At 46.2% G+C, this 22,287-nt stretch overlaps 1 protein-coding gene across 1 annotated transcript in view; it reads right to left on the bottom strand.

Annotated features, from left to right (window-relative positions):
* The window catches only part of FBXL5 (F-box and leucine rich repeat protein 5), a 316,902-nt gene that overhangs the window by 230,190 nt on the left and 64,425 nt on the right, over positions 1-22,287 (bottom strand). Inside the window, exons 3-4 of the mRNA XM_069202604.1 lie at positions 18,940-19,035; positions 2,839-3,025 (exon numbers count right to left, since the gene is read on the bottom strand). Coding sequence (XP_069058705.1) covers positions 2,839-3,025; positions 18,940-19,035 — 283 coding nt within the window. The remainder of the gene's footprint in view (positions 1-2,838; positions 3,026-18,939; positions 19,036-22,287) is intronic.

Genomic DNA, 22,287 nt, shown 5'->3' with positions numbered 1-22,287 from the left:
AGGACAACGCCGCCCGACTTCCAGAGGGGAAATCGACGCGACGCCTGCCGTGAGAGCGAAACTTCGACACACAGCCCCGCGGAATGACGCGCAGCCGGAAAACAAGCAGGAGAATCCATGCACAGACCCCAGGACATCTGGTAATCCTGCGACCCACAGAAAGAGACTGTCCGCGAGCCGGAAAACGACGCCCGACTTCCCCGCGTGAAAAATAACGACGCAAGTCCGTGTGTGCTGGGGAGAAATCGACGCACACACCATTTTTCCACGTATCTCTTATTCTGCGGCCTTTTGCGGAGATTTTCCACTCCGAACCAGGTACTTTGTGCTTGAAAGAGACTTTGTTTGCTTTTTAAAGACTTAAGACACTTTATATCACTTTCCAGTGATATCTCCACAATTACACATTGCATCTTTATTCGTTTTGACCTACAATTATCCTGATAAATATTATATATTTTTCTAAACACTGTGTGGTGTATTTTTGTGGTGCTATATTGTGTTATTATATGATTTATTGCACAAATTCTTTACACATTGCCTTCTAAGTTAAGCCTGACTGCTCGTGCCAAGCTACCAGAGGGTGGGCACAGGCTAATTTTGGATTGTGTGTGACTTACCCTGACTAGAGTGAGGGTTCTTGCTTGGACAGAGGGTAACCTGACTGCCAACCAAAAACCCCATTTCTAACACAAACCCTTTGAAGCTCTGGAGAAAAAGTTCTGAAAATGTTCTCAAACTCTGATGCCAACAGGAATGCACCTACAATGCCCCACTACCTCAGAAGAAGCACTTAAGAGACCCTGTATTTTGAGACTCTAAGGGTGTAAAGACTGAGGGGGGAAAAGCAAAGTCCAGTCCAGGTCCAGATGTCACTGGTCAGTTGGGATTATTTACAGAAATGTCCTTTTTAAGGCAGAGCAACCCAGGGGCTCTTCCTCATGATCCACAGATCTTTCTGTCCTTGGATTTCAAGTGGAAGGGATTCCAATGCTCATCAGGACCTTCTCACAAGTCACCGATGCCACGTTCAACAGGTTCAGTCCATGTGGTATCCTTCTGCAAATCTAGCAGTGTTCTACACTGCAGCCATCAGGCAACAACGGTAGGCCTGAAGCCACGTCTTCTTTTTCATACTAGTGGATGGTACAATAAGTGCTGCAGTCAACAGGTGAAATTTAACTCTCTATGCCATAAGTGTAGTTTTTACACAACACAATATGGCCTTATAGGAGAGTTAAATACCTAAATCAGGGGCTAGACCCTAAAACTACATGTTTTATTGGCCAGAGCATGTGTGCCAAGCACTGGACAGCAGTGTACCAGTGTGCAGAGTCTACAATAAAATTTAAAAAAATATATATATATATGAGGTGCAAAAAATTGTCAGTTTCTCGCAAACTGTGTTTCTTTCTTCTATCTGGATAAAGTCACCAGTCACACAGAAAAAAGGCACACTGGTTTCAGAAGCTTCGTGATGTGAATCAATTTCCCTAGTCTACAAATGGTGAAGCAAGACACTCAAGTAATTCTGAACATTAAGCATTTTGAAGTGGCAGAGTCCAAACACATAGGTTTGCCCTTCCCAGTCTTCTCCAGCAAACAATGATTATTTTCTTGGCAGGACAGGCCATATGTAACATCGGCCAACAAAAATAAATGAAAGACACAAGTCCCACTGTCATCTCAAAACTTCATAGTAGTGCAGTGACTGGATGACTGATGTATGAATAGCAACTTATTCCTGTCCTTCCACAACTTCTCTCTTCAGAGGAAAGCTCCAAAAAAGTTCACTATTTTGTGAAGGTGAAAACTAAGGTAAACTCTCAGTATCCAACCACTTGTTAACAGTGTTCCACTGACCCGCCAGACTGCACAGAAAGCGTAGGCCTTTAGGAGTAATCACTAGGAAACACCACACACAGCATGTTTAAGGCCCTTAGGTGCACATACATTAAGTCCCAAATCTGCACTTTGTACAGGAAACTCACGCAAAGATGTACTGGTGCCGAGACTCATGCGTACCAGGGTAAACAAACATGGGATGCATACAAATTACCACATCTGTAGCCTTACACTGCTTATACACGCAGAATAAAAAATAACCTATGTCATGAAAAATGCTACAGTGTGCTCAGGGCTCCTCAGAAGTCCAGGTGCACTTGTAATACCACTGTACTCTGATAATAAGTGCTTCTCAGACACACTGCTCCACCGCAGGCCAGTCTCATCACAGTTCCTGAGGTGGTCTCTACACAACAAAAGGTAAGTCACTCTTCTTGTGGCAACTTTGCTGTCAAAAAGATAGCTTGTATTCTGGCAATATACTTGGAATGTACTCAAAGTCCTCTATATATATAACCCTGTAATACAGTAGTATCTGCAGGTGTGGAGGAACACACTTCCTGCAGCGGATACGTGCAAGAACAAAGGAGCTAGATCTAACATTAAATTCGTAACTTTGGCAGTTTCTGGGAGTACAAACAACTGACTCAGTTTACCAAATTACTTTATCGTCTTTTAACAAAACGCAGGTGTTCCTCCGTATGAAACTGACCGATGCTTACAATGATGTAGAAGAAAGGAAACATTCCTGACTGACCAGTTAGAGCAGACAACATAAAGGATGTATTAAATAAAGCTTACAATATATAAAACATTTAGCAGCATTACAATGTACTTAAAGTGGGACAGTGCATATTGAAATCAACAAGAGAAAAGTATATGGTTGCACATTTAAAAAGCTTCAGGTCAAAGTAACTAATTTGCAGAACTTCATACTGTAGGACACCCAAGCATTTCAGAATTACATTTTGGATGTACTTAGTAATGGCTCACCTATGTCAGTCTTCTCGTCCACAGAATACTTAAAAACCTTCTGGAGTTCTTCAGCCTGATTCCAAAGACTAAGATTTTTAACAAGTTCTGCAGTATCCTTGCTCGAGGAATGTTGGGCAATTACTTTCTTTTTAATATCCTTTAATTCATCATAAGTAAAATATTCCATCAACATAGGCTGAAATACCTAAACGGCAAAAACAAAACTATGAATTACTCCATACAATATCAATAACCAGGAGTTCAGATTGAAATTAATTTTATGTCAGGACCGGAGGCATCAGATTATGCTTAACTTTGTCCTTTATTACTACTTAGCAGCATTACCCCATAACAGATACTACATGTTGTACGAGCCCAAAGAAATATCCTCCAATCACAGGCCATCAATTCATGTATAACAGACTTCCAGCTTCTTTGCTGTTCAGCAGCCAGATAAGGAGGAGTTCACACGGTCTCAATCCCGCTTCGTCATGACCCACTTTTAGGGAGAAAACCCTATTGGGTTGCAGCCTTCTTGTGGTTATCGGTGAGCATTTGGAGCACTGGACTTTGCATGCTCATAGAGGGCACTGGAACAACACACGCAACCTTGCACACCACACTGGCCAGTGCTACCTCTCTATGATTAGACAGAATTCAATGGAGACACAATCAGCTCCATTTCAATTGTAGCTTTCGCCTTATAGGGACACTTTTGGATTCCCCTTCACTCAGTTTCCTTTTGTTGGATTTTGGTTATTCTTATTTGCCCTCTATATCCAAGGGCATTTGTTTCCTCCTGCTGTAACCAGGCTTGAGACTTAGTTAATTTTTCTCTATCAGGTGGGGGCATTATAGTGTCTCATTTCTCTTGTTGCCATCTCCTGTGGCCCACTACCAGAAAAATTCACTAAGTGACCTCATCATTAGTCTTAAGATGCCAACTTCTTTGAGGATGTTTCAGCAGAGGATTATTTTCTACTTGTTGTTGGTAGCTTTGTGAAGGAGATGGATTCTGGTTTGCAAAAGGCTGTTTTTTCTCCGCACTTGAGGCCCTGGGAAGACAAATTATTTTTCTTGCCTCAAGGTATAGCACTAAACCCCCAGCGGAGGAAGGCACAGGGCATAAAATGCCCCTTAAACCCTATGGCACTAACAAGTTTCCTAGCGGGCCCCCGAGCAGACACCTGGTAAACCCCTATGAATGTATTTGAACCTCTTAGACCGGATCATTCAAGCACCATTTTGTAGCTCAGGATCTCTCCTTCTTGAGGAGTATCAGTCTGCTTATATCCCCAAAAAGTATGTCCTTTCCTTTAGGAGACAAGAAAGAGGAAAAATATGATTGGTCAGGACCTAAAGGACAACATAACGTGTGGGCATGGGTGGGATTTGGGGGTGTCGATTTACATATCAGGACCTTGCAGACCCTGGGGCTAAACAGCCCAGACAGGATGAGGAGACCCCCACCATCAGGGCCTAAACACCTTCTGACATATTGGACCCGGAGGTCATCTACTATCCTTGATCTGCAAACTGGACTCCAGCCGACAAAGTAGGGCAACTTGTGATAAACAGATTACGAAAGCCTCTAGACAAGAACTTAAGAGGTCACCTCAAAGCAGAACTTCCTGTACCTTAACAAGGAGGGTAAAGTGGCAATGGGAATATGGCAATGTTCACCACCAAATTTTTGAAAGATCCCCAGTATGGGATTGATATATTTGGGAGGTCCTGCCAAGGAACATTTCTGGAAATTACAGACCCTCTCAAAGATTTTGGATATAGCCCAAGACATGGCAATTTGTTTTCTTGGAAACACCAACAGTGCACTTGTCTGTGCAGAGGCATGAATCTCTAAAGACTAACCTCAAGTTATGGGAGTTGACTACTTCGGAAGCTGACCCTCTTTGGAGATTCTTTTATCAAGTAGTTTGACACGTTCCTTCCTTTTCATCTCTATGTAAAAATCAACCAATTAACAAATAAAGTCTTCAGACAAAAGATTTTTGGAGGAACTGGTAGAGGGTACCCGACCAGCCGGGCTTACTTCCCAGCCTCCTAGCGAGGCCAAAACTTCAAAAGGAACACATAATGGCAGCACCACAACTGGATGCAACTACAGAGACAGGAGCGCCTGTCATCTGGTGTCCTCTGGGCCATCTTCAGCTGATGTGGTCTTCAGTTGTGAAGAGTGTTTTTTGGAGTGAAGAGACTTACAAGCGTTGCAGTCCATCTGGGAAGAGGCAGAGGTTGCACACAAGATGCTGGTCAGTGTGTGGAAATTTGGTGTGGCACCGAGGACAGAAGCAGAATGGAGTCTATTCCATCAGGGAAGTATTTCCATCTGTGCCACGTGGAAGGTGGGCCCGAAGAAGGCTTTGGAGGCCCGAAGCTGTTAGGTGGTGCCAACCCGAAGAAATGAGGAGGGCGCCAAGATGAGAAAGCACAAAAGAGGAAAACACCATTGAAATAGTGAAAGGCTGGAAGAAAACCGAAGCAAGTCGATAGAGAGAAGAGACACACATCTGAACCAGACGGCGGAGAGAAAACAATCTAACAAAGGAGTCGATGCCCATGCGCAATATCACTGAGAGGAGAAGTCACTTGATTCCATTACTTGGAACACTTCTTTGAAGAAAAACAACTGCACCACTCCAGACCCAACACTAGAAGGCAGGAGTATGCAGAACATGTGTATCTACACCAACACATGCCAGAATTACCTGTTTTTCACAACCATAGGCAGGAGGGGAGCTGGGTTTGTTTTTTCTAAAGTGGAGAGAGATCCTCCAAGGTTTTCATAAAGTGTTTTAAAACCAGCCCTTTTAGGGAAGTAGACCTATTCCTTTTATGTTGATTAAAAAAAAAAATGCTCAAACAGCAAGAAGTTCAGTCTCTTCTCCAGTCCAGAATGTGGTGGTAGTACAGTCTTTAATTCATCCAAGAGGTTTTGTAAGCAATCTACTTTTAGTGGACAATAAAAACAAGAGTCATCACCCATTTATAAACCTCCGGGAGTTCTACTGTGGGCTGATTTATCAAGATGAAGGGAATTTATCTCCTTCGGGATATCCTCCTTCTTCACAATCTTGTAAAGCTTGAACTCAAAAAACCCTATTTTTCAATCCTCGTTTTATGTCCACACAAGAATTCTACAGTTCAGATGGAAGGATCATGACCATTGGGCTTGTCATGGGCTCACTGGGCTTCACTATTTGTGGAATGGCAAAGTGCCAGGGGGATTCATCTGACAATTTAGCTAAACTACATCCTTCTAATGAACAAGAGCCCTGTTCTATTCCAAGATGATCTAAGGATTACGATTTCACTCCTGGAGGTACTGGGCTTCATCAATGAAGGAAATTAGGAGACAGCCCCACTTCCGAACATCGCCTGTTTGGGTTTTGATGTGAACTCAGACAGTCTCTGGAACTTCCCCAGAAGAAGCTGAAATCCATCAAGAAGGCGCTGAGTACAGTTATAGGAAGTAGCATGCTCTCCTTGTGGCTTTTAACCAGGCTGACATGCATCGTAGCACTGCCTATGAAGGTAATCGTTCCCAGCTCTTCCCACTAGACAGATCTGCAACAATTGAAAGCACCTCATCTCAGAAGACGTCCTTCGTAAGTGAAGGAGGTAGAGCTCTTTCTAGAAGCAAAGACTGAGATCCAGTGGTGGCTAGACCATATGTATGCCTCAGCCATCTTTGGGACCGGCCGGACGTCATGACAAGATGTTTGGGCAGTGGTGCTCACTGTGGATAAGTTACCACATGTGGACAATAATGAGAGAGAATTGGTAAAGCAGATCAACTGCTTGAGAGTCTTGGAGGGAGTCCTTCACCATTCTTTGCATCACAAAGTTTAAGGTGTTCTGCTCAGTAACCCTGAAAAAAGACAATGTGTTGACAGTCTGATACATCAACAGGCTCAGAGGTACAACATTTAAAGCGCTTTCAGAATCTGCCAAGGATGTTTGCCATTTCTTCCTCAACAAGGTGGTCTCCCTGGCATTAAAGTACCTGCTGTGCACAGAGAATATAATGTTGCACAGGAATTCTCCGTTTCCCAAGGACTTGTTTCAGTTGTTGATGGAAAGGTGGGCCCTTGGGTGATGCGTGTGTTTGCCAGAGATTTTACTGCTGCTGAAAAGACCCCTTGCTGAAGCCACAAACACTAACTCAGGACTGGTCCTCAACTTAGAACTATGCTTTTCCACCATTCTCCACGATCAGGAGCCTGTTGACTCAGGCAAGAAAACATAAGGTGGAAGTGATCTGGCAACACTATTGTGGTGGTCTCAACTATGGTTTCTGGCTCTCATGGAACTTTAGGATATTTTGATTCTCCTCCCCCTCTACCCAAACATTCTGAAGGATCATCATTGGCAAAACGGCTCCCTGTTGCAGTTACCCCCCACTTTTTGCCTGATACTGATGCTGACTTGACTGAGAAGTGTGCTGGGACCCTGCTAACCAGGCCCCAGCAATAGTGTTCTTTCACCTAAAATGTACCATTGTTTCCACAATTGGTACACCCCTGGCACACATCACTGGTGCCTTTTACAAGGGTCTTATCTACCAAGGGCCCTATGACCAGGGAAGGTCTCTAAGGGTTGCAGCATGTGTTGTGCCACCCTTAGAGACCCCTCACCTAACACATGCACACTGCCACTGCAGATTGTGTGTGTTGGTGGGGAGAAAAAGGCAAAGTCGACACAGCATCCCCCTCAGGATGCCATGCATACAAAATACTGCCTGTGGCATAGGTAAGTCACCCCTCTAGCAGGCCTTACAGCCCTAAGGCAGGGTGCACTATACCACAGGTGAGGGCACAGCTGCATGAGCAATATGCCCCTACAGTGTCTAAGTCTATTCTTAGACATTGTAAGTACAGTGTGGCCATATTAAGTGTATGGTCTGGGAGGTTGTCAAAAACGAACTCCACAGCTCCATAATGGCTACACTGAATACTGGGAAGTTTGGTATCAAACGTCTCAGAATAATAAACCCACACTGATGCCAGTGTTGGATTTATTTAAAAAATGCACACAGAGGGCATACTAAAGATGCCCCCTGTATTTTACACAATCCTTCAGTGCAGGACTGACTGGTCTGTGCCAGCCTGCTGCTGAGAGACGAGTTTCTGACCCCTGGGGTGAGGGCCTTTGTGCCCTCTGAGGCCATAAACAAAGCCTGCTTTGGGTGGAGGTGCTTCACACCTCCCACCCTGCATGAACTGTAACACCTAGCAGTAAGCCTCAAAGGCTCGGGCTTCGTGTTACAATGCCGCAGGGCACTCCAGCTAGTGGAGATGCCCGCCCCCTGGACACGGCCCCCACTTTTGGCGGCAAGTCCAGAGGAGATAATGAGAAAAACAAGGAGGAGTCACCCACCAGTCAAGACAGCACCTAAGGTGTCCTGAGCTGAGGTGACCCCTGCCTTTAGAAATCCTCCATCTTGATTTTGGAGGATTCCCCCAATAGGATTAGGGATGAGCCCCCCTCCCCTCAGGGAGGAGGCACAAAGGGGGTGTAGCCACCCTCCAGGACAGTAGCCATTGGCTACTGCCCCCCAAGACCGAAACACCCCCCTAAATTCAGTATTTAGGAGCAACCCAGAACCTAGGAAAGTAGATTCCTGCAACCTGAAGAAACAAGAAGGACTGCTGACCTACAAGCCTGCAGAGAAGGAGGAAGACGACAACCGCTTTGGCCCCAGCCCTACCGGCCTGTTTCCAACTTGAAAAACCTGCAACCAGCGACGCATCCGACAGGGACCAGCGACCTCGGACGCCTCAGAGGACTGCCCTGGACTAAAGGACCAAGAAACTCCCGTCAACAGTGGCCCTGTTCAAAACCAGCTATATCTTTGCAACAAAGAAGCAACTTTCAAAGACTGCACGTTTCCCGCCGGAAGCGTGAGACTTCACACTCTGCACCAGACTCCCCCAGCCCGAGATCCAGAGAACAAACACCTCAGGGAGGACTCCCCGGTGACTGCGAGCCCGTGAGTAACCAGAGACGACCCCCCTGAGCCCCCACAGCGACACCTGCAGAGAGAATCCAGGGGCTCCCCCTGAACGCGACTGCCTGTAACAAAGGACCCGACGCCTGTAACCAACACTGCACCCGCAGCCCCCAGGACCTGAAGGAACCGAACTTCAACGCAGGAGTGACCACCAGGCGACCCTCTGCCTAGCACAGGTGGTGGCTGTTCTGAGAAGCCCCCCTGTGCCTGCCTGCACCGCTAGAGTGACCCCTGGGTCCCTCCATTGTTTCCTACCTGAAACCCAACGCCTGCATTGTCCACTGCACCCGGCCGCCCCTGTGCCACTGAGGGTGTGTTTTGTGTGCCTACTTGTGTCCCCCCCAGTGCTCTACAAAACCCCCCTGGTCTGCCCGCCGAGGACGCAGGTACTTACCTGCTGGCTGACTGGAACCGGAGCACCCCTGTTTCTCCATAGGCGCCTTTGTGTTTTAGGCACCTCTTTGACCTATGCACCTAACCGGCCCTGAGCTGCTGGTGTGGTAACTTTGGGGTTGCCTTGAACCCCCAACGGTGGTCTGCCTATGCCCCAGAACTGAGACTTGTAAGTGTTTTACTTACCTCCTAATCTAACCTTTACTTACCTCCCCCAGGAACTGTTGATTTTTGCACTGTGTCTACTTTGAAAATAGCTTATTGCCATTTTTACAAAGACTGTACATGATATTGTCTTCATTCAAAGTTCCTAAAGTATCCAAGTGAAGTACCTTACATTTAAAGTGTTTACTGCAAATCTTGAACCTGTGGTTCTTAAAATAAACTAAGAAAATATATTTTTCAATATAAAAACCTATTGGCTTGGAGTAAGTCTGAGTGTGTGTTCCTCATTTATTGCCTGTGTGTGTACAACAAATGCTTAACACTACCCTCTGATAAGCCTACTGCTCGACCACACTACAAAACAGAGCATTAGAATTATCTAATTTTGCCACTATCTTACCTCTAAGGTGAACCCTTGGACTCTGTGCACACTATTTCTTACTTTGAAATAATATATACTGAGCCAACTTCCTACAGTAACCGTAAGAACGTGTTCTGAGAGAATGTAGTGGTTTAATGATCTGAGGTCCAGAATAGGCCTGAGAGCGCCATCTTTTTTGGGAATGAGAAAGTACAGGGAGTATACTCCTGATCCCTGGTGTGGTAAGAGGATAGGCTTGATGGCCCCTTTGAAAAGAATCCATAACGCCTCCGACCGTCTCATCAAGAACGCCCCACGAGACAGCCACACCTCCGCACTTCTAAGAGACCTACACTGGCTGCTTATCGACAAGAGAATCACCTTCAAGCTCCTGACCCATGCCTACAAAGCACTACATGACACCGGACCATACTACCTCAACCACAGACTCTCACCAGACATCTCTGCTTCGCTTACCAAGCCCTTGACAACACCCCCGCATCCAGAAAACCACAGCTAGAGGAAGATCCTTCTTCCACATCGCAGCCAAGACCTGGAACACCCTCCCCATCCACCTCAGGCAATCTCCTACCCTGTCACAGTTCAGGAAAGACCTCAAGACCTGGCTCTTCGGCTGATCCTCAGCACCCCTTCCAACCTCCCCCAGAACCTTGAGACCCTAACAGGTGAGTAGCCACGCTTCATAAATCCCCGATTGATTGGGGGGATAAAAAGTGCCCCTTTGTGAGGGGGACTGAAGAGCACCCATGGCTTTTGCGGTGTCCATATCTTTTTCAGCTTCTCATGGTTGGAGTCCACTTGAGGGCCAAAAAGGTACTTCTTGTCAAAGAGCATATTAAGCACTGCTTCCAGGATGTAGGAAGTTGGCTCTGTATGTGCTATTTCAAAGTAAGGAATAGCATGCACAGAGTCCAAGGGTTCCCCTTAGAGGTAAGATAGTGGCAAAAAGAGATAATACTAATGCTCTATTTTGTGGTAGTGTGGTCGAGCAGTAGGCTTATCAAAGGAGTAGTGTTAAGCATTTGTTGTACATACACATAGACAATAAATGAGGTACACACACTCAGAGACAAATCCAGCCAATAGGTTTTGTTATAGAAAAATATCTTTTCTTAGTTTATTTTAAGAACCACAGGTTCAAATTTTACATGTAATATCTCATTTGAAAGGTATTGCAGGTAAGTACTCTAGGAACTTTGAATCATTACTTTAGCATGTATACTTTTTACATAAAACACAATAAGCTGTTTTAAAAGTGGACACAGTGCAATTTTCACAGTTCCTGGGGGAGGTAAGTTATTGTTAATTTTCACAGGTAAGTAAGTCACTTACAGGTTTTAGTTTTTGGTCCAAGGTAGCCCACCGTTGGGGGTTCAGAGCAACCCCAAAGTTATCACACCAGCAGCTCAGGGCCGGTCAGGTGCAAAGGTCAAAGAGGTGCCCAAAACGCATAGGCTTCAATGGAGAGAAGGGGGTGCCCCGGTTCCAGTCTGCCAGCAGGTAAGTACCCGCGCCTTCGGAAAGCAGACCAGGGGGGTTTTGTAGGGCACCGGGGGGGACACAAGTTAGCACAAAAAGTACACCCTCAGCAGCGCGGGGGCGGCCGGGTGCAGTGTGCAAACACGCGTCGGGTTTTCAATGGAAGTCAATGAGAGATCAAGGGATCTCTTCAGCGTCGCAGGCAGGCAAGGGGGGGGGCTCCTCGGGGTAGCCACCACCTGGGCAAGGGAGAGGGCCTCCTGGGGGTCACTCCTGCACAGAAGTTCCGTTTCTTTAGGGGCTGGGGGCTGCGGGTGCAGGGTCTTTCCCAGCCATCGGGAAATGGAGTTCAGACAGTCGCGGTCAGGGGGAGCCTGGGGATTCCCTCTGCAGGCGTCGCTGTGGGGGCTCAGGGGACACAACTTTGGTTACTCACAGTCGTAGAGTCGCCGGAGGGTCCTCCCTGAGTTGGTTGTTCTCCACCAGTCGAGTCGGGGTCGCCGGGTGCAGTGTTGCAAGTCTCACGCTTCTTGCGGGGAGTTGCAGGGGTCTTTAAATCTGCTCCTTGTAACAAAGTTGCAGTTCTTTTGGAGCAGTGCCGCTGTCCTCAGGAGTTTCTTGTTTTTTTCGAAGCAGGGCAGTCCTCAGAGGATTCAGAGGTCGCTGGTCCCTTGGAAAGCGTCGCTGGAGCAGGTTTCTTCGGAAGGCAGGAGACAGGCCGGTAAGTCTGGGGCCAAGGCAGTTGGTGTCTTCTGTTCTTCCTCTGCAGGGGTTTGTCAGCTCGGCAGTCCTTCTTCTTGTAGTTGCAGGAATCTAAATCTTTAGGTTCAGGGAAGCCCTTAAATACTAAATTTAAGGGCGTGTTTAGGTCTGGGGGGTTAGTAGCCAATGGCTACTAGCCCTGAGGGTGGGTACACCCTCTTTGTGCCTCCTCCCAAGGGGAGGGGGTCACAGCCCTAATCCTATTGGGGGAATCCTCCATCTGCAAGATGGAGGATTTCTAAAAGTTAGAGTCACCTCAGCTCAGGACACCTTAGGGGCTGTCCTGACCGGCCAGTGACTCCTCCTTGTTATTCTCATTATTTTCTCCGGCCTTGCCGCCAAAAGTGGGGGCCAGGGCCGGAGGGGGCGGGCAACTCCACTAGCTGGAGTGTCCTGCGGTGCTGTGACAAAGGGGTGAGCCTTTGAGGCTCACCGCCAGGTGTTACAGCTCCTGCCTGGGGGAGGTGTTAGCATCTCCACCCAGTGCAGGCTTTGTTACTGGCCTCAGAGTGACAAAGGCACTCTCCCCATGGGGCCAGCAACATGTCTCTAGTGTGGCAGGCTGCTGGAACCAGTCAGCCTACACAGATAGTCGGTTAGGTTTCAGGGGGCACCTCTAAGGTGCCCTCTGTGGTGTATTTTACAATAAAATGTACACTGGCATCAGTGTGCATTTATTGTGCTGAGAAGTTTGATACCAAACTTCCCAGTTTTCAGTGTAGCCATTATGGTGCTGTGGAGTTCGTGTTTGACAGACTCCCAGACCATATACTCTTATGGCTACCCTCCACTTACAATGTCTAAGGTTTTGCTTAGACACTGTAGGGGCACAGTGCTCATGCACTGGTGCCCTCACCTATGGTATAGTGCACCCTGCCTTAGGGCTGTAAGGCCTGCTAGAGGGGTGTCTTACCTATACTGCATAGGCAGTGAGAGGCTGGCATGGCACCCTGAGGGGAGTGCCATGTCGACTTACTCATTTTGTTCTCACTAGCACACACAAGCTGGTAAGCAGTGTGTCTGTGCTGAGTGAGGGGTCTCTAGGGTGGCATAATACATGCTGCAGCCCTTAGAGACCTTCCCTGGCATCAGGGCCCTTGGTACCAGAGGTACCAGTTACAAGGAACTTATCTGAATGCCAGGGTGTGCCAATTGTGGAATCAAAAGTACAGGTTAGGGAAAGAACACTGGTGCTGGGGCCTGGTTAGCAGGCCTCAGCACACTTTCAATTCAAAACATAGCATCAGCAAAGGCAAAAAGTCAGGGGGTAACCATGCCAAGGAGGCATTTCCTTACACTGGACCTCTGGTTTGAACCTAGAGCATCGAAGCCACGTGTGCCCCCTTACTAGGATGCTGGTGTTTCTACCACGTGCAGCAGTATCTGCCTCATCCAGGGCACAACAGATGGAATTATTAGTAATTATTTGCTGCTCTGCAACAATCTGCAGTCCCCTTTTTGCAGTGATCATTTGGGAGATACTGGAGGAGCTCCTCCATTTCATCCCAGTGAGCCAGATCGTATCTTGCTAGCAATGCCTGTAAATTGGAGATGCACAAATGATTGGCTACCAGCAGCATCCAGCTTTTTGCTCTCCTTGTCTGGGGGAGGAAAGTCCCCTTTGGTCTGACTACTGATGTGTTTTTGTGCAGTGGTGGCCACAATGGAGTCTGGCGGGATCTGATATACTTTGAATCAGAGAGAGCAGGTTTATACTTTTTGTTTATGCTAGGGGTGATAACCCTAGAGTGGACCAGTTCTTTAAAAATGTTACCTGCCAGGGAGCATGGGGAGGAACTGGATATTCCTGTGTGGATTTAAGGGTTTCGAACAGGAAGTCCTGCTCGATGAGGTCCCTGTGCAGCTCAACATCATGGAAGGCGGCTGCCTGAGCTACTACCTGCTGGTAGGGTGTGTTATCCTCAGATGGGGAAGAGTTGTACAGGTACAGATCTGTCTCAGTACTTAATACGGGATCAGGGTCATATAAGTCCCATGGACATGGGTCCTGCTGTGTCCCACCCAAATCTTCCCCAGTATATACAGGGGAACTCTAAGTTGTCGGATCTCCTGCAGTAGGTGAGGGAGGTGAATAAGGAGGACGGGAAGGTGGAGAAGCAGGGAGTGGAGAAGGTGGATCAGGAGAAGGAGGAAGAAAAGATGGCTTGTGAGGTGTGCTGGTAGCCTTGTTCTTGGTGACCTTCTTTGGAGGTGGAGAAGTGTCAAACCCTCTTGGAAAGACAGTTTAATCTTCAACATAATGAAGGGGGGGTGGGAGGGAGGGGAAGCAATAATGTGCCCTGTTCCCTCCTGGATATAGAGGCAGCACTGCTGAGCGTCCATCGTCTCCAAAATAGGTTCACTAGGTGATGGCGTAGCTGAAGACTGGCTTGAGGCCTTCTTCTCCAAAGCTGGTCAGCTTGGAGCGGAAGTTCAAACCGAGAGGGAAATGATGTCTCAGATCGAGGTGCCAGAGCTTGACGTCCGAAGACCGTATCTTGGCTATTTTCGGAGCAGAGCCAGAGAGTTGGCAGCCAAAACAGTTTTTCCGATCCAGTCATGGCCTGGTGGCAGTTCAGCGACCTCTGCAAGGGACTTTTTAGTAGTCTTAGGGTGGGCAGGAGGGGCCACGGTACTCACAGGCTGCACAGATGTCACCTCGTGGCTTTTGATATCCGACTGCTTGTCAGAGTCTTGGATCAAAAAAGCCTCCTCTTGTTCTGGCTCCTCCTGGGCATTTTCCGGCCCAAAGATGTCCGGGTGTCATCAGGAGTCTTGTGCACCATCTTCAACCAATAATCTCTTCAGTCCCTGTAGTGAAATGTGTGTTTTGACCACTGACTGTGTTGCACCACTTTGAACTTGGATTAGCTGCCCACAGTCACCTTAGTGTTCAACAGTTACTGACTCAGTTTAGCCTTAGATTAATTCTGCCTACTGACTTTAACATAGCATTAGACACTGCCATGTTAAAGGCTGCCCGTAATTTTCCACATTGTAAACTGTGCATTCTGTCTTGTTTTCGTGCTTTTTCTCACAAAGGACTTTTGTTGATAAGGATGTACTTAGACGGCAGGGAACGGCCTTGCTTTGACTTGACATCTTGGGATTGTGGCCAACCCCAAACGTGTTATTTTCAAAGCATACCTAAACTAGCCAGCGTGTTTGAATCACAACAGGAGGGTTTTTTCCAGAAAGCTCCTTTGTTTTTTTTTAAAGATATAAAACAGACTCAGTGCGACAGTAAGAGATTGAGTGGCCTCCATCAGGATTCAGACGTCGAATGCCTGATATAGATTTCCCGTGGTGGGGATCTCTCTTTCTCAGTCGAACAGGGTCATCGGCTTGCTGGCATGAGAGAGATGAAGCACCTGACAGGCCCCAAGGTGATGCATTTTTATTAATTATTTGCTTTGCATTATAATACAGATACATATATTTGCTGTGTATATTGCAGTGGCGAATCATTTTGGAATGTTTTCATTTCATTGCTGTGACAATTTTTAAACATGTGCTTTTAACATGCTAATCTCCTTTTAGGAACCTTGCGTAGTGAAATAATAAATGTCTTCTTTGGACTAAGATGTACATTTCAGAGATTTTTGGTCAGTGTATGAGTATCTCAGCTCGGTCACTAGTGAAAAGCAGAACAGTCCCGAAGGGTCTTCGACCGGAAGGGTTTACAGGCGTCACAGGTAGCTTCCTGGTGGTCTGGGGAGAGGCACAAGTTACACACCAGATGTTGATCAGTGTGAAGGATTATTGCATGGCACAAAGGACAGAAATGAACCGGCTTCTGTTCCATCAGATGGAGGTGCCGCGTGGGGGGGGGGTAGGACTGAAGCGGGCGAGGTCACCCCGGAGGGCGTACGGTTGGTGCCCAGACAGAGGAGTGGATATGAATGTGAAGATGTAAATACACAATCAAGAAACAAATCCATAGAAAAGAGAAAACGGAAGTAAAGTTTCGAACTGAAGAGAGTCGAAAGAGGGACAGAAGACACACATCCCAAACGGACCACAGAGAGAAAATCTAAAAAAATAAATAAAAAAAGGAGTCAATGCCCAAGAGCAGTATGACCCAGGAATCGTCGCTCGATCCTGTTACTCGGAATAATGAGCCTTTGAAGAAAAACAACTTGCAACACTCTGGGCCCAAAATTAGATGGCAGGAGTATGCAGAGCATGTGCATCTACAGTCACACATGCCATCGAACATATATAATCCTACGGTGGAAGACTTCTGGCAAGGTGCACACCTCAAGACCTATCAGATGCTGCTAGAAGAGTTTGGTGTGCACAGATCCCAATTCTTAAGTATCTTCAGCTGTGCCATGCACTGGAGCAGCATCAGGACTCCCTTATGACTGCCCCAGAAGATGGCCCCTTGGAACTGCAGATCCTTATGGGGCACACTGTGGTGAAGGGAATTCTCAGATTTATAAATCCTTCTTCCCAGACCTCTCCATGCCACTAAGATCCCGGTGGGAACAATTGGTGGGATCCTCAGATGACTGGGGGAAAGCCTGCATGGTGCCCAGTGTACAGGTCAGATCAATGAGGTGCCGACTTATCCAGCTTAATTATTTGCCCATGACATATAGGACACCAGTGCAGGGTTGGCGCTCTGGCATGCTTGAGCTGTTCGAAGCAGTCAGACCACTTCTACCACATGGTGTGGGAATGTCCCGCGATTGCCATGTACTGGCGTACCATCCTCAGCAGACTCTCTGAATAGATTGGGAGACCCATAGATAGCTCCCCAGTGAATGTATAGTTGGGAGTCCTGGAGGGTGTTAGCAACACCATTGGGGATCGGACTCTGGTGGGGTTAAGGGCGGCTTTGGCGAAGAGAGACATTGCTAAATGGTGGCAAACGGCGCCCCCTCCTCCAATGGCTCCTTGGAAGCAGGTGAAGGGCTGGTGTGCCACGCAGGAGATAGCAATCTACATATCCTGATGGTTCAGTGTTGAAAAAAATAAAAAATAAAATAAAAAATTCAGTTTATCAAAAAAATACTGTACCCTTCAAGGGGACACGTGATAGTTTATACGCTACTTCGAAGTACTAGGTTGCCTCGTCCTCCCGAACCAAGTAACTCTCAGTTATGGGAAGTTAAGCAGAATTCTCAATCTTTTGCAGTCTTGGCAAGATAGCCAATACAAATCTAGGAAGAACTATTGGCAAAAGTTATCCATGCTATTGTGTTTGCTATTTTACAAACGGGCATTTACTCCAGATGGGAGTAACTTTTACCATCTCAAAAAGAACTAAAACTAACATCATATTGGTCTCCTATCCAGCCTTTTTGAATACTCAAGCATTGTGTGGGCAGGTGATTAAGGCCATACAATGGTATGAGGAGTTCAAGCATCCAGGTACCAAACAGGTTCCTAGCTCTATCAGGCAGAAGTTTGGGCCTGTGTCTTCTCCAATTATTTCCAGGTCGCTCAGATGGCTTATGTTGGTAGGAAGAAACTCATAGTTTGCAGCTCACTTGTCCAGGACAGACAGAGTGTTTAAGGGTTTTCCCTTGAAAGAGGGGGGGGGGCACCTGGAGGACATTTTGCAGAGAGGAGATTGGTTTTAGGTAGTCAGTATGCTTTAAATCAGCATGATCTAAGGCCTCTAGCCCCCAACAAAGAATATAACATTTCCTAGCAACTGTGAAGAAAAGTTTAAATTCCATTGAAGACAAAGAGGCTTTATGATTATCCAATCAGGTTCCACACAGAAGACGACGGACCCCAGCCAGGATAGGGCTTAACTCTCAGTCAGGCATAAGTATCAAGTAATTTTAACTTTCCCACCTGTCATATTTCAATTGTGAGATTTGCTTTGTCTAAACTGTTCTGTATATTTATTGGTCATTGTGAATTGTTCTGTTGGAAAGTTATATATACACAATACAATTGGTTGCAATCTTCATTTTTTGGCAGGGGCTGACCAAAAGTAGGAATTATAAATTGAGAAGCTGGATTATTCAGTTGTTAATTTCAGCATGAAGAAAGAGGAAATGCCATTTTCATAAGGTTCTATGGCCATCGGACCATCAAACAGACAGACAAATGACAGCAATATATTGTCAAAAGTTCATGGGACAAGCTTGAGTATCAATATATTAGTTTAGCAACACAGTTATCTATATTGCAACATTTCAGGTTGACTTCTCTTCAAGCTCTTGTAGTAGAGAAGGCAGGTGATAAAACAAGCATCTGTTAGTCAAATTACTAGAAATGGAAGAAATAAAGTTTTAACACAAAAAGGAAGAGACAACAGAAAAGGACGTTAGTCTATTGAAAGGCTAGCCAGGGCAGATATTGCTCTAGATAAACTCTTGAATACAAAATATAGGACTGATCATCCTTTTTAATAGATTATTGAGTTACATGTTTCAAGCTCAGCAGAAATCCTCCAAAAATATTCACAAATAAATAACAAGCATTTGCAATGCAATGGGTCTCGCGTTTGCTCCAGTTAGAGCTATTGGCGTTGTAAATTCCTAACTGGACTTTTCTTGCCACATAAATTGAAAATGAGAAGTAAAACATAAGTTGACATAAGCAAGCAGATTTAAAGCGCCATGGCCGCCATGAGCATGAGCACGAAGGGAGAGACGCAAAAGGAAAAAGAAGTTTGCGCACAGTCAAACATATCGGCAATCGTGCCATTATTCATGTAATAGGGTAAGTCTGCAATTCGCTAACAAAACCGCCCCAAGGCGGGACAAGGGTAAAGCAATTACTAATGACATCAAGGGATTTTTGAAAAGCTAGCCTACGAGAAAGTGAAAGTAATGAGCGTGTGGTTAAAAGCCCACAATACTTACAATACGTCAAAGCCCTTGCGCTAAACCTAAAAAAAGATTCAGACAAAATTATAACAATTGGACAACACTTTACTCACCTCCTCTTCTTCCTTCATATGAGGAAGGAAATCTCTTGTAAAAGCTTCCAGCCTCTCTTTCAACTGTTTGGCATAGTTCAACTGTTCATATTCATTCTGCAAGACAAAATGAGGTGACCATTAACAGCTACCGCTAGTGATCAGAGGCTGTACTGCTACCGCTCGATCTGGCAGCAACTGGCAACACATTACTTTCACATCAATCATTAAAGTCAACAATTCTGAATAAGACTCTACAGTGGTGCAATTTAAGGCCTGGCACTCGCATAACCAATGTACAGTGCTTTTTACATACCATCTGTAAAAGCACATGCGCTAGCACATGCTCTCTTGCTTGCGAGAGATACTGGTTACTAAAAGGGGCTTAAAGCCCTTACTAATGAATGGGTTAGTAGCCACTCTTCTTTGCTGCTCCAAATTGTACAGTAGGTGTCAGCTTCACTTCCCCTTCTTTCATCTGGAGCTTTGACCAAGTACTGATTGATTTAGTCTGAATAATGGCCTTTCCCTGTCCATCCACTGCTCACGCTGTGAGTCAGGTATTATTTTCTTTATTTACTTAGCCCCTTCTGTGCCCAGGACGTAATGGTTACGTCCTGAGGCACAGTGCTCGTGTGCCCAGGACGTAACCATTACATCCTGGGCACAGAGCCCAAAGGGAGCGCTAGCGCTCCCTCTGTGGGGTTCCCCACCACCCCCCCAAGGCAGGGATGGAAGGGGAAGCCCTTCCCCTTCCACCCCCGAACCCCCCCCCCCCTAGTGATCGCACGTTGATGATCACAGAGGCCTCCTCCCATCGCGGAATGTAAAGCATTTCTCTTCCGATCACATGGAGGAGGCCGGAGAGGCTTCAAAGGGAAAGAAAGGAATTTCCTTCCCTTTGAAGTCTCTCTGAGCAATCCAGCTGCTAAAACGCCCACTAGACACCAGGGATTTATTGTTTTACAGAAAATTGGCATGAGGGAGCCACCCCTTGGGCAAGGGTCACTCCCAGGGGGGTATTTTTTTTTAAGGCCATTTCTCTCCCCCTTGGGGGCAGATTGGCCTATTTTTATGAGGCCAATCTGCCCCCAAGGGGGACAGAAACCACTAGACACCAGGGAGGTTATTTTTTTTTCCCGTGAATTTCACGCAAGGGGAGCGACCCCTTAGGCAGAAACCTTAAGGCACCGGGGATTTTTCTTTTTTTGGTTGTTTTACAGATGGGGAGCGACCCCTTAGGCAAGGGTCGCTCCCCTGGAGGGGCAAATTGTATTTAGGCCATTTCTGCCCCCCTATTTTTGGCCCCCACCCCAAATAAATGGGGCCAAAGTTGTTCTGCCCACCAGATGGGACAATTACCCCTGATCCACACCCGGGGGGGGCAGAAAGTCTACTAGATGCCAGGGAATAAAAAAAAATATATATATATATTGGGGTGGTGGCTACCAACCAGTATGGGCCTGGTTACGCCCCCACCTCAACTGAAGGGGGTAACAGTCTTTCAGCTCTCCCCAGCACTCTAAAACATCTTATCCCACAACGAGCAAGAAGACATTTGATTATTTTGGGTTTTAGTTTTACTTTTGGGCCATGAGAACTTGGCTAACTCTCAAAATCGTCCCACTTGGAATGGTGAGGGCTGCACTTTATGGACTTTGGGACGCTGCCATGTAGAAAAATGTTTTTTTGCAAACTGCCCTTTTGGACCCCCTTTGTTCCCCCTCAATATCGACATGTTTTTGGCTCTTCCCTTTCACAAGCACTTGGCCCACCTACACAAATGAGGTATCATTTTTACCGGGAGACTGAGGGGAACATTGGGTGGTATGAAATGTGTCCCAGTGCGGTGATCCCAAACAGAAATGTGGGAAAAATGTGATTTTTTGGCTAAATGTGAGGTTTGCTGAGGATTCTGGGTAAGAAAACATTGGGGGATCCACGCAAGTCACACCTCACTGGACTCCCTCGGGTGTGTAGTTTTCAGAAATGTCTGGGTTTGGTAGGTTTCCCTACAAGGCTGCTGAGCCCAGGACCAAAAATGCAGGTGCCCCCCTGCAAAAACAGGTAGTTTTGTATTTGATAATTTTGATGTGTCCAGATAGTGTTTTCGGGAATTTCCTTTCGTGGCGCTAGGCCTACCCACACAAGTGAGGTACCATTTTTATCGGGAGACTTGGAGGAATGCTGGGTGGAAGGAAATCTGTGGCTCCTCTCAGATTCCAGAACTTTCCGTCACCGAAATTAGAGGAAAAAGTGTTTTTTTGGTCAAATTTTGAAGTTTGCAAAGGATTCTGGGTAACAGAACCTCGTCAGATCCCCACAAGTCACCCCATCTTGGATTCCCCTAGGTGTCTAGTTTTCAAAAATGCGCTGGTTTGCTAGGTTTCCCCAGGTGCCGGCTGAGCTAGAGGCCAAAATCCACAGGTAGGCACTTAGCAAAAAACACCTCTGTTTTCTGTGAAAAAATGTGATGTGTCCACATTGTGTTTTGAGCCATTTCCTTTCGTGGGCGCTAGGCCTACCCACACAAGTGAGGTACCATTTTTATCGGGAGACTTGGGGGAACACAGAATAGCAAAACAAGTTTTATTGCCCCTTGTCTTTCTCTACATTTTGTCCTTCCAAATGTAAGGCAGTGTGTAAAAAAGACGTCTATTTGAGAAATGCCCTGTAATTCACATGCTAGTATGGCCACCCCGGAATTCAGAGATGTGCAAATAACCACTGCTTCTCAACACCTTATCTTGTGGCCATTTAGGAAATACAAAGGTTTTCTTGATACCTATTTTTCACTTTTTATATTTCAGCAAATGAATTGCTGTATACCCGGTATAGAATAAAAACCTATTGCAAGGTGCAGCTCATTTATTGGCTCTGGGTACCTAGAGTTCTTGATGAACCTACAAGCCCTATATATCCCCGCAACCAGAAGAGTCCAGCTGACGTAACGGTATATTGCTTTCAAAAATCTGACATCGCAGGAAAAAGTGAGAGTAAAACGTGGAGAAAAATGGCTGTTTTTTTTCACCTCAATTTCAATATTGTTTTATTTCAGCTGTTATTTTCTGTAGGAAACAATTGTAGGATGTACACAAATGACCCCTTGCTGAATTCAGAATTTTGTCTACTTTTCAGAAATGTTTAGCTTTCTGGGATCCAGCATTGGTTTCTCACCCATTTTGGTCACTAACTGGAAGGAGGCTGAAAAAACAAAAAATAGTAAAAATGGGGTATGTCCCAGTAAAATGTCAAAATTGTATTGAAAAATTGGGTTTTCCAATTCAAGTCTGCCTGTTCCTGAAAGCTGGGAAGATGGTGATCTTGCCACCGCAAACCCTTTGTTGATGCCATTTTCAGGGAAAAAAA

This window comes from Pleurodeles waltl, chromosome 1_2 (genome assembly GCF_031143425.1).
Source record: "Pleurodeles waltl isolate 20211129_DDA chromosome 1_2, aPleWal1.hap1.20221129, whole genome shotgun sequence".
NCBI classification, from domain to species: Eukaryota; Metazoa; Chordata; class Amphibia; order Caudata; family Salamandridae; genus Pleurodeles; species Pleurodeles waltl.
The sequence above is the reverse complement of the archived record's forward strand: the minus strand, read 5'-3'. Positions and strand labels throughout refer to the sequence as shown.